Source organism: Xenopus laevis, chromosome 5L (assembly GCF_017654675.1).
Source record: "Xenopus laevis strain J_2021 chromosome 5L, Xenopus_laevis_v10.1, whole genome shotgun sequence".
NCBI lineage: Eukaryota > Metazoa > Chordata > Amphibia > Anura > Pipidae > Xenopus > Xenopus laevis.
Genome location: NC_054379.1, coordinates 105,498,777 through 105,511,989, shown reverse-complemented (window position 1 = coordinate 105,511,989; position 13,213 = coordinate 105,498,777). Strand labels below are relative to the sequence as shown.

At 40.1% G+C, this 13,213-nt stretch overlaps 1 protein-coding gene across 4 annotated transcripts in view; it reads right to left on the bottom strand.

Annotated features, from left to right (window-relative positions):
* dvl3.L (dishevelled segment polarity protein 3 L homeolog) overlaps positions 1-12,925 on the bottom strand; it is a 50,333-nt gene extending 37,408 nt beyond the window's left edge. For 3 of the 4 annotated variants that reach the window (XM_041562197.1, XM_018261906.2, XM_018261908.2), the window contains exon 1: positions 12,146-12,925. In XM_041562197.1, the coding sequence (XP_041418131.1) occupies positions 12,146-12,390 (245 nt within the window). In that variant the 5' untranslated portion in view covers positions 12,391-12,925. 4 annotated transcript variants of the gene reach the window in all.
* Between the last annotated feature and the right edge of the window lie 288 nt (positions 12,926-13,213).

Here is a 13,213-nt window from a genome sequence, read left to right as displayed (position 1 = left end):
AAATATAGCATTTCTAGCATTATTCTATTTTAGACTTTAGTTCCCCTTTAAGCAGTTGCAATTTTTAAGAAGTCCTGTACCCTGAACTTTTATGACATTATAGGAGAGAATGAACTAAGAATCTACTGGGCATCTGTATAAATAACCCACTTACTGTCCCTGCACGTAGTATGTAGATTTTAATTTTTGAGAAGAGAGTGCAAGGGAACATTTAAAGGGGTGGTTTACCTTCAAACAACTAGTTGTTTTCAGATAGATCACCAGAAATAATGACTTTTTCCAGTGACTTTCTATTTTCTATGTGTGACTGTTTTTCTAATATTGAAGTGTAAAGTGTAATTTTTCACCTTCTGAAGGAGCTCTGAGAGGGGAGGGGTCGCCGACCCTGTAAACTGTTCTAAATGGATACATTTAGTTGATACATTTCTTATCTTTGTCCCTGCTGAGCAGAATCCCTGAGTTTCATTAAAGGCAGCTGTGGGAGGGGGTTGCCGACCCTGTAAAGATTTAAAGGTCTTAATATGACTTAACTTTTTCACATATGAGTGACGAGTAATATCCCTGCTACCACCATTAATGTGGACATGGTTTTGTGGTAACATGAGTGTGGTTTAAAGTGGGTGTAGTTTAAAACAGGGAGTGGTCAAAACTGGTTTCCATTATTGTCCCTACACCATGTAGGCCAGAAAAATTCCAGCCCTCCGTACTACAGAAGCTGGAAGCACCAAAATAATGACCGATGCTGCACTGCTTGCCATTTATGTGGATGGCAACATTCTATTCTTTCATTAGATTAGAGCAACAGCCCTTTACATTTTCTCATTTGGTGCATGGGTGGAGTAAATTTGCAGTTTAAACAGATAATTTATTGTCCAACAGGACAGCAGGATCGTCTGTCCAAACTGACCTCTGTACTGATACAGACATACATGGCCATATGTTCAAGCAGCAACTTTAATATTGGTAAAACTGGCCCCCTAAAGAGTCAACAATTCCTTTAATCACAATCCAATACCCTTATGGCTATGGCACATGGAGCACAATACTACAAGTATTTTGTACTTCTGTAGTGTGTGTGTGTGTGTGGGGGGGTGACTGAAATCCCCACCCCCTACTCCAGAAAACAGGAAATTGTTTATACATACCGTAATTTCTGTTTCCTGGTCACTCTCCATGGCAGCATTCACCCAATGGGTTAACTCCCCGTGGGCCAGCGGACAGGACCTCACCCAATGATTCAAAAGGCTGCACCCCCCTTCATTCCCTTAGTCTAGGTATAAAGCTGTCCCCAAATTAGAGTGGGAAACTCCCTGGTGAATGCTGCCATGGAGAGTGACCAGGAAACAGAAATTACGGTATGTATAAACAATTTCCTGTTTTCCCATAGTCAACCATGGTCAGCATTCACCCAATGGGAATTCCCTAAGCTAAAAAGAAGGGCGGGAACAATTTGCATAACAGAATTTTTAATCATCAGCATGTAATACAGACTGCAATACTCTTCTCCCAAATACAGCTTCTTGGGAGGCTAACACATCCAATTTGTAATGTTTCACAAATGTGTTGATTGAAGACCACCTTGCTGATCTACAGATGCTTTCTGGCGACACCCCGGCTTCTGTCGCCCAGGAACTCGCCAATGCCCTGGTAGAGTGTGCCTTCAACCCTTTGGGAACCTTCCTGCCTGTTACATTATATGCCTTAGCAATGGCTGCCACAATCCAGGAACTTATGGTTCTTTTCGTCGGAGCTTGACCTTTTCTTGGCCCATTCGGAATAATGAATAATTTTTCTGATTTCCTCCAAGATTTTGTTCTTTCCACATAAATCTTTATGGCTCTTACTAGATCCAGAGTATGCCATACTTCTTCTTTTGGTGATTTAGGATCTGGACAAAAGGAGGGAAGAACTATCTCCAAATTTAAGTGGAACTTTGAGACGACCTTCGGTAAAAACCCAAATGCAGGTCTTAACACCACCTTATCTTCAAATATTACAGTATGCGGCTCTGAAGCTGCTAAAGCTGATATCTCTCCCACTCTACAGGCCGACGTTACTGCTACCAGCAGAACTACTTTTAATGTCATATTCCATAAAGAAGACGTTTCCAATGGTTCAAACGGTGCTTCCGTCAAGACCTTCAGAACAAAGGGAAGATTCCATGGTGGAATAAAACTTTTCTTCATCGGTTTCTCTCGGATTAGGGCGTTAAAGAATCTTTTCACCAAAGGCTCCTCTGCCCATGCTCTCCCAGTTAGGGCTGAAATCGCTGACACTTGGCCCTTTAATGTATTAAACTGCAGATTCTTCTCATATCCCGAAAATAAGAAACTTATCAATATTGCTGGTGATGGAGACAAAGGATTTTCTCCTTTAACTGTCACAAATTCTGCAAACCTACCCCATACTTTATAATACTGGGAGGAGGTGCTATTTTTCCTTGACTTCATCAAAAATTTTATGACTTCGTCTGTCAGCGAGAGGCTCTTTAACTTTTCCCTCTCAACCTCCAAGCCATCAAAGATAAATGATTGCGCTCCTGAAATTGTATTGCTCCCTGCGACAACCATCCTGGGAAATTCGGAATCGGCATTGGCTCCTCTATTGCCAACTTCTGGAGGAGAGGGAACCAAGGCCTCCTGGCCCAAAAAGGAATAATCGCAATTGCCTCCGCCTTCTCCTTCTTTATCTTTTTCAGTATCTTCCAGATTAGTGGAAACGGAGGAAAAATGTAGATTAGGCTCCCTGACCAATTTTGTCTTAAGCCGTCTACTGCACAAGCCCCTTTGCAGGGGAACCTTGAATAAAACTGACGGCATTTTTTGTTCTGTGGGGATGCCATAACATCTATCTTTGGCTGACCCCATCTTCTTACAATTTTCTCGAAAATGCTTCCATGTAAGCTCCACTCCCCTGGATCTAGCAGTGTCCTGCTGAGGAAATCTGCTTTTAAATTTTCTTTTCCTGGAAGGTGAATTGCCGTTAATCCTTCCAACCAACTCTCTGCCCACTGAAATAGTGGCTCCACTTCTTTCATTAGTGACATGCTCCTGGTGCCTCCTTGTTTTACTATGTATGCCACCGCTGTAGTGTTGTCTGTCACAATCTTTACCTGTTTGTTCTTTAACAGGTGAGAAAAAGAAAAAAGAGATTTTGTTATGGCTCTTAACTCCAGAATGTTTGAGGAAACATCTTCTCCTTTCCAGGTGCCTTGTACATATCTCTCGCCTATGTGGGCTCCCCACCCCACATTTGACGCGTCGGTAGTTAATGTTACCCATTCTGGCTCCTCCAGGGGGACTCCTCTTCCTAGGTTTTTTCGACTGCACCACCAGATTAAACTTCTTTTTATTTCTCGGGGTATTTCTATTTTCTTTAGTAAATGTAAGTGAGGTTGTTTTACATTTCTTAGTAGAAAATTTTGCAAGGGCCTTGTGTGCCACCTTGCCCATCTGATTATCTGACATGCTGCGGACATAGTGCCCAGCACTCTTAGACATTGTTGAACTGAGACCTTCCTCTGCTTCTTGAATTGTTTTATCAGATCGACCATTTTCGTCTGTTTTTCCACTGGAAGACTGACCTGGTCTCGATCCGTCTGAAAAAGAGCGCCCAAATATTGAAGGGTTTGTTTGGGAAAAAAATTGCTTTTTGCTCGTTTACTACCCATCCATGGGCTAAAAGAAATTCTTTTACTCTGGAAGTGTGTCTTTCGGCTTCGGCTCTTGAGTTTGATACTACCAGAATATCGTCTAGATAATGGTAGACGGCTAAGCCCTCCTTCCTTAGCTCTGCAATAAGTGTTACTAGCACCTTTGTGAACACTCTTGGAGATTGGGAAAGACCAAATGGTAGGCAAGTGAACTGCACGTGTAGTTCTCCTACTGCGAATCTCATAAACTTCCTGTGTTCTTTTGCCACTGGTATGTGGAAGTAAGCGTCTTTCAAATCGATACTTGTTAGCCAATCTCCTACGGAGACCGCCTGCATAATGGAAGCTAGAGATTCCATCTTGAATTTTTTTGCTTGTAAGAATTTGTTGACTCTTCTCATATCCAGTACCGGTCTCAAGGTCCCTGATGCTTTCTTTACCAGAAAGAGTCTTGAGTAAAGGCCTTTGAATTTCTCCTCTGAAGGAACTAATTCTATCGCCCTTGACTCGAACAGTTGTTTTAAGTATTCTTGAACGACTTGATTGTTTGTATCTCCATCCTTGAAGATTGATTTGATGAAAAAATCTCTCTTGGGTACTGACCTGAATTCCAGCAGAAAACCTGACTCTATCACTTTCTGTACCCAAGCATCTCGAATAGTTCTGGCCCAGACATGGGAGAATTCGGCTAACCTGCCCCCTACCATGTTCTGAGCCCTGCCACCTTCATTGTTGGTTGGAAGTAGAAGGGGCAGAGGAAAAACCCCCAGATCTCCTTGCTGTACCTCTCGAGCTTGGCCGACCTGACCTCCATGAAGGTTGTCTAGAGTATTCCTTCCCAGGTTTATATTGCCTGGATGCTCTAAACGTTTTTTCTTTTGCCTTCCCATAATTGGGCTCAAAGCGACTTCTTTTAGCCTGGTTTTCTTGTGGAAGAAAAACACTTTTACCTCCGGATACTTTCTTTATGATTGCATCCAGCTTCTCACCGAACAGCATTTCGCCCTCAAACGGTAACTGACATAGATTAGACTTGGATGCAGTATCAGCTGCCCAAGTTTTTAACCACAATGCTCTTCTGGCTGCTACCGAAAGAGCCATGGATCTAGCCGATAAATGGACCAGATCTATTGAAGCCTCTGACATAAATTCTGTAGCCATTTTACAGTCTGCAAGCATTTCTAACAGCTTCGGCCTTTTCACGTTGGATGAAATCGCATCACCAAGCTCAGTCAGCCATACCTTTAAAGCCCTCGACACCGAGGTCAATGCGACAGCTGGTTTACAGGCTGCTCCTGCAGCCCCAAATGCTTTTTTCAAATTAAACTCCATTTTCTTCTCCATTGGTTCTCTAAATACTGCCCCATCATCCACAGGAAGGGTTGTCTTTTTAGCCAACCTAACTATGGCCGCATCCACCTTGGGTGGAGACTCCCAGAACTTTGCTTCTTGCTCATCAAAGGGGTATTTCTTATTAAATTTCCCTGCAGTTTGAGCTCTTTTTTCCGTCTTCTTCCACTCGGTCATAATAATATCTTTGATGGAAGAATGAACTGGAAAACCTGCTGACTTTTTCCGTGAAGAAGGAAATAGCTTATCTGCTGCAGAGATTTTTGTCGCCTCTGTAGGAAAAGTCAGGGTCTGCCTGACTGCTTTTATCAATGGGTCTATGACCGCTATGTCAAAGGTAGATTCCTCCTCTGATTCTACTTCACCTTCCTCTGATCCTACTTGTGAAAAAACTTCCGGATCTTCTGATAAGTCACCTTCCGATATGTCGGATATTGATTCTGTTTGTCTTGCATGTCTAGGTCTTTTCCTGGAGCTTGAAACTTCTTGAAATCCCTGAATAACTGCTTGTTTTATTACTGAAGCCAAGGATTCTGCAAACAGCTGATTTTCCTGTGACACTGATGTTCCTGGATCTTGCCGTGTTTCCACTGATGCTGAAGACTTCTCTGGTGACTTGTCTTTCTTTGCATCTGAGGCAGGAAGGCTGAACAAATAACAATATGTTAAAATCAGATCTTCCGATCTGTATTAAAAAATTCCACTCTCTTATCACCTCACCTTTTCCCTCGGGGTTGAGAGGCTTTTCCCATCATACCAGGTTCCATAGTTGAAACTAGGTAAAGAGAGTAAATAATTCAGCATCATTTTCTCAATTTAGAGATTTTTTAGCTGAAAGTCCCTTAAGGAAACATCACATACCTGCAACTTGTAACCTCAATGCTCAGCATACACTGCTTTGGCAAATGGCAGCTGCAGGAAGTGAACACTCGTTTAAATAAGTGAGGCTGAACTCTGCATACCTCATAATTCGTTTGCCCCCAGAGACTGCCAATGTATTTCATCCATTGCGCTGTCAAAAACGCCGCTCCTGTGTTATATTTTGGCGCCAAATTTCCGTTTCCAACAAACGCTATTTTCCCTTATCCAAAATGGCCGCTCGGCAACTTCCGCTTGCGTCACTTCCTTTCCGGCGCCTATCCTGTACCAAGATGGCCGCCGAAAACCTACACGTTGCTGACGTCACTTCCTTTCGGCCCGTGCACAATCTCCTTACCAAGATGGCCGACGGAAAAACTTTCAACGCTGAAGACGCTGCAAATCACAGCTCCCGCAGTTCTCTTCTCTGGCAAACCTGGCTTACCTAACCCATAATAGGGAGGATTTTTCGCCACAGCAACACCACAGTGTTACTTCTTAGGAAATCCCCTAACCCGCAAGCGGGAGGAGAGATCCATCCAGGTAAAATATTATTTGCCCATGCTAACCCCCTTACAGGGGAGCTTATAGGCATTACCTGTCTTGTTATAGTTGGTCTTTCTTCTCTAAGACTCCATCTATCCACTGGCCCGGACAGGACAAAAAAGACTAAGGGAATGAAGGGGGGTGCAGCCTTTTGAATCATTGGGGGAGGTCCTGTCCGCTGGCCCACGGGGAGTTAACCCATTGGGTGAATGCTGACCATGGGTGACTATGGGAAAGACAGCTATCGTTAGCCATTACCACCTGTCAAGAAAATGCACCCCTGCTTTCAGAGGATTGCTATTAAGCTAAATGGGGGTTAATTTAGAATGATTTGTCTCTTTCAACAAAACTCAAAACCACCCAGCGTGCCATTCTTCTAAAAGAATGGATGAAAAAAATTATTATAATATATATGATTACTCTCAAGAGTTCAGGCTATATGTATTTATTAAGCTAGAATCTTAAACAGGCCATACATATTCCAATAAAATTGTGAAAAATGAAATGCATGACATTTTTATTATGTGTATGCTGGCCAGACAATCCCCGCCAATATTCACGTACTACACAATTTTTTAAGGGTAGCATATTTTACAGTAAAAATTGATACGGCTAGAAATACTGTATTTAATATACTGAATTAACTGTACAGAGAGGTTCAGTAGTCTTATAACAAAGATGATACAGGCCTTCAAATCTGTCTACAGTAGCTCACAATCTTGAATCCTGTTAGGCCACCTTTTGTCAGTTTTCACTGTTATAATCGGCCCTGTAACATTTGGTTCTATAAGAACTGCGTGAAAGCTCCAGAACGGACTATTTTCACACAGTATCAGAAATGTGTAGCAAATTGAGTGAATTTTGTACATCTCATCTAAATAGGTAAAAATGTCTGTATCTACAAAGATTTATTTAGTTCAGTTTGAAGTCTAGTTTAGGGGAAAAAAGATCCAGACATGATTTGAAACAATAAGCCTTTCTCCAACAGTGCAACATTAACAATTTTACGGTAAATCACCAGTCTGTAATACTGACCTTAACTTCTTTGCAAAAGCTATAAAATGTGAATATCACATTGCTATAAATTAAACTATTTAGAAGCAATTTGTTTTCCCACATGGATTTTATGAAGATGCTAGCAGCACTAACTTTCATATTTCAGCCATTTGAATGCTCAATTAAAGCTCTACATTGTACCTTACCTCCTGGGTAATCAGTTATTAATGTTATTTTGAAAATGTTTCATTGAAAATACAAAAAATAAGTTGCTCAAGTTCTACCCGTGCCCGTTCTGCTAAGTACTAGTACATATAGACTGCAGTAACAACCAGTGTTCAGCAGCCTTTCACCACTGTTTACACTAGAAGGAAGGCATGGTTACATATTACAAACGTTTTGTGATCATCACACAAACACAGCCCTCTGTGAAGCAATTCCATAAATGTCTGTCTAGAGCTTTACACAAGCACAGGAAAAAAAGGGGAGTAACATCAATTCAAAATGCATGTCTATTACAGAAAACAATAAGCTGTAAATTATCTAGCTATTGATATGTGTGTGGCTGTAATGTGAGTGTTGTTAATAAAACAGCACTCAATGTTATTGCTCTAAGAAAAAGGCAAGCCTTACTGGAAATTAGGGATGCACCAAATCCAGGATTTGGTTTGGGATTCGCCCCCTTTTTCAGCAGGATTCGGCTGAATCCTGCTGCCTGGCAGAAACGAATCTGAATCCTAATTTGCATATGCAAATTAGGGAGAAGGAAGTAAAAAAAAAAACAAGGAAGTCAAAAATATTTTCCCCTTCCTACCCCTAATTTGCATATGCAAATTAGGGTTTGCATTCGGTTCGGTATTCGCCCGAATATTTCGCGAAGGATTCGGGGGTTCGACTGAATCCAAAATAGTGGATTCGGTGCATCCCTACTGGAAAGAAAACGTTACTTGTCATATTTTGGTTTCATGGTGCCACCTACAAATATGCAAAAAGCCAGTTCACTTACCAAAAGTTACATATTATGGACATTGTTACAGCAGTGGAAATAAGTATTGAAGACCTCAATGTTTTTCTCAATAAATATATTTCTAATGGGACTATTGACATGAAATTTACACCAGATGTCGGTAACAACCCAAGTAATCCACACATACAAAGAAATCAAAACAAATAAGTCCATATATTAAGTTAAGTGTAATAAATTAGAATGACACTAGGAATAAGTATTGAACACATGAAGAAAAGGAGGTGCAAAAAGGTATGGAAAGCCTTGCTGAAATCTGTCAGTATTTAAAAAGCAATCCTGTCCCCTATCAGAGCAAATTATCAACTGGTTTAGTCTTTACTGATGTCCTATAAAAACGTTTCTCATTACCAAGGTATCACACAAGAAGCATCTCGTGATGGGTAAAAGCAAAGAGCTTTCTTAACACCTTTCTTAAGAACTTTACTGTTGCAAAACATACTGATGGCATTGGTTACAGACGTTGGGGCCATAATCCAGAAGTGAAAAGAACATAATTTCACCCTAAACCGGCCAGGATCAGGTGCGAGATTTCTGAAAGAAGAGTCAAAAGAATAATCAGGAGAGTTCAAGAGTCCTAGAGTCAACGATCACTCGCAGAGAGCTTCAAAAAGACCTTCAATTTGCAGATACAGTTGTTTCAAAGAAAAATATAAAGTAGTGTACTCAACAGAAATAGAGAAATGGCACTGCACATCACCCCAAAAACACCATACCAACAGTGAAGTTTGGAGGTGGAAACATCATGGTGTGGGGCTGTTTTTCAGCATATGGTACTGGCAGATTCATATAATGGAAGGAAGGATTAATTGAGAAATGTACTGGGACATTCTTGATAAGAATCTGCTGCCATCTATCAGGATGCTGAAGATGAAACGAGGGTGGACATTTTCAGCAAGACAATGATCCCAAACACACAGCAAGGATGAAAATAAAGCTGTTAGAATGGCCCAGTCAATCACCTGACTTGAATCCAATTGAAAATCTATGGAAAGAACTGAAGATCGGAGTTCATAGAAGAGACCCCCAGAACCTTCAAGATTTGAAGGCAGTTTGTGTGAAAGAATGGACCAAAATCACACCTAAGCAATTCATTACAGTAAGTGTCATCTAATAAGGAGGCTTTTCTACTAAGTATTAAATAAATTTCAGTAAGCATGTTCAATACACTTTATTACACATAATTTATGGATTATTTGTTTTGATTTCTTTGTATGTGTACTTGAGCTGTTACCAACATCTTGTGTAAATTTCATGTCAATAGCCCCATTAGAAATATATTTACTGAGAAAACTGTTGACTTGTTTTCCCTGCTGTATATAAACAAATACTACATGTTTTACATGCTATATATCCCCATATAGTTATCAGTGCAATTGTAAGGCTGCCACATCTGAGAGAGTGACAAGCACCTATATGGCGATTACAACAAACATAATCTGCTAATTGGTGCCAGTTCAATATAATCATAAACCCAAAAAAAGTGTGGTCTGCACACCAAGTATTGTGGTGATGCTGGTAATTAAACAATACATATTGCCATTATTTCCAACCTATTTTTATTGCAGACTGCATTAGCTTGTATATATTATACAGATTACTATACGCTTCATTTATACAGTACTTTATCAATATTAAAGTCCCTCCTCCAGTGGAGTTTACAATGTAAGGTACAATTCTATAATCCTTATATTGACATAAAGGTATGGGACCTATAATGCAAAAATTACATTTCACATAGTGCCCTCTTTTAAACAAAAAAAAATTTTTTTGACTGATAAGGGGTCTTAAGAATTCTGGAGGAAAAGACCTGTACCATTTATGAATATAAGAATGTGCCACTGATCTTGATGATGGAATAGGGTCAGCTCTGCTAAAGATCAGGGTTTCTTAGAAAATGACAGTGGAACCAGCTGCCTATATGGCTACACTGATGAGATCTGCTGCAAACTCTAGTTGTTAATGACTCTATCAAAAGAGGCAATGGAATGCATCACATTGCAATGGATAATCATGGGTCTATGTTCAGAGGGTAGAGAAATGTTATATAATCACCAGCACATGTGTTTAAACTTAACTTCTAAATTTGGTTTCAACAGACAAACTGACATCTATGAACTCACAATGTACAAGTGCCCTGCTACAAGTATTGAGATACTTGACAAGTTCTGTCAGTTTACGGTCTAACAAATTCTAAACTCAAATACTGTCCGCTATAATTAGTTTATTTCAAAAGCACAAAACACAAAAAATATATATTGTGAAATTAATTTGTTAGAAAACCAGTTTAAGTTGTCAAAGATTGTATGTATATATGTATATATAATATATATCCAAAAACCGGTTATAATTTTTATAAAGAACTTCCTATTTATCCAGTAGTAAAACAGTACCTTATATTTGATCCTACCTAAGCTGTATACCGGTAAATCAATATTGGTTGCTAAACAATCCTACTGGGTTTATTTAATGTATAATGATTTTTAGTAGACTTAAGGCATGGTCATCCAAATTACGGAAAGATCTATCTTGAAAACAATAGGTCCCAAGCCATCCACAGAATAAATAATTTACCTATACCTGAATACTAATGCAAAATAGCTTAATATTAAACAATTTTAAATTTTTGCAAAAGAGTTTTGTGTTTGTGTTTTGAAAAAATGCATTTCAGTGTAGGATTTGTTATGCAATAACAAAGGGAATTGGTAAAGGTTCTTAATACGTCTACAAAGCACTGTAATGCCTTTTACAAAAATTGCAGCACCCTTTATTACACAGTATTAAAAATAGATTCTATAGATGTGAACGGTTGCTTTATTATTCAATCAGTGGGAACTCTTGGTCATATAGCCATATCTTTATTTTCCGTTGTCTATATAACCGTTATGTACCACACTTGATTTTTTTCCTTGAAATGGGAGAAATAGTCACAGTTGTGAAAAACGAAATTATTTACTCAATTTGCACACAGAAACATACTTCATATGAGTAAATTACCCCTCATATCGTTAACAAACACAAAAACCACTCAACTCTCAATCCCATTATCCAAGCATTAAACAAGATATTTCACAAGAAAGTTCAGTGCGTTTCAGCATTTTAACATGACCGAATAGCTCTACGTGACAACAATCAAAAAGATTGACAACAATCAAAGAAGCAATTTTCTGTAGTTAGAACTCTGAATCAGATTAGTACTTCGCCTATTTTGCATTACAAACTATTCCGATGAAATATGCACAGGGTAGCAGACCATACATGGCGGAAATTGCCTACGAACTTGGCCTCAACCTACCACTGCCAGCAATCACCATGCCCCACTACAGCAAGTAGTTACAGATTCTTTCCTCAAAACATCAATGGTCAAAACACCATTGATCTCAGAAGATGGGAAATAGATAACTGGTATGAGCAACATCTACACAGCATTTGCAACCTAGTAAAGTTACACAGGGGATAATACACTGTTATAAACCATAAGGAGTCTGGAAGTCACATAAGCATTCCAGAAGAATATAAAGACAGAAGTCAGTAGGCCTGAGATTTAAAACAGGTTTTTAAACTTAGATTTACACAAAGGAGATGCTTTACTTATTATAATGAACACATTTGAGCGAATCATGGCACATAAGTGACATCACTGAACATATTAATGGATATACGTTTCATGTTATTCATGGCTTTCATGTATTTTACCACCTTGATCCTCAGCCACTCACCCAAAGTCATCATCCATAGACTTGAAGAAGAACTTGTAGTTGGGTTTGTTGAGGATATTCTTAAAATCACCAAGTGTCACTTTCTCTGCAGGGACCGGCAACTTGACTAAATATGGGGTCTCCTGTTCATCCAGGTGGTAGATGACCTTGGTCTCCCCCATAATTATCCAGCTGAAAATGGGGTATTTTGAGAGGGAGGGACAATGCACAGATGTGGGGAGGGGCTTAGCCCCAAAATCTGTCATACAAAAGAGGCCATGGAGAGAACCGTGATGCTACCAGACTAATTAGCCTGAAAGATGGAGAGTCAGTGCCAAAAAGAGAAAGTATGGTACTTGGAGACAGAAGGTCCGCAGTGACTTGGTGGGGGAGGGTGACACTTTAAGAGGTGAGAGTGTTGGGGGAGGGGAAGGAGAAAGCCCGTCACAGATAACAGAGCCGGCAAACAAGAAGGAAAGTATGTATAATGGGGTTAGAGAAGACAGGCAGTGCCTCAGTGAGAGCTGAGGGTGAGGAAACAGTTTCGTGTGTGGCCTGTCAGTCTTTACACACGTCCAGTATCCCTTGCTCTTTCGGCGTCGTGCCAATGTCTCCAACAAGCTTGCACCTTACTCTCAGGGCCTAAATGGTTCAACGAATCTACGTGGGACGTTCTCGCCGCTGCTTCCTCGGTTTGTCTCTGTCACTCGGTTGTCCGTCTCCTACACAGCGCGCATGCGTATAGACGACTACACTAGCTGCGCCCAGCGCATGCGCAACGCAAACACACCCTCAACAATAATCCGGCCCCTTGTCATGTGATTATTTCCAAATGCGTCCGGACTTCCGGTCGTGATGTATAAGGCAAAGGTAAACAAAAGGTGGTTATTTGATGTGGGAGACTGGACCCGTCTAGTCTGGTTAAGGAACTCAGTTTCGCAGTAACCATTACTGAAAGACTTGAATCAAGTTTAGAGTGTACCGAAAGAAAAAATCTGAATAACTTAACTATGTATGCTCCATTTCCAGGATACTATTAAATATGTATTATTTACTATTACATCTATATACTCTAGAATCTCCCATAAG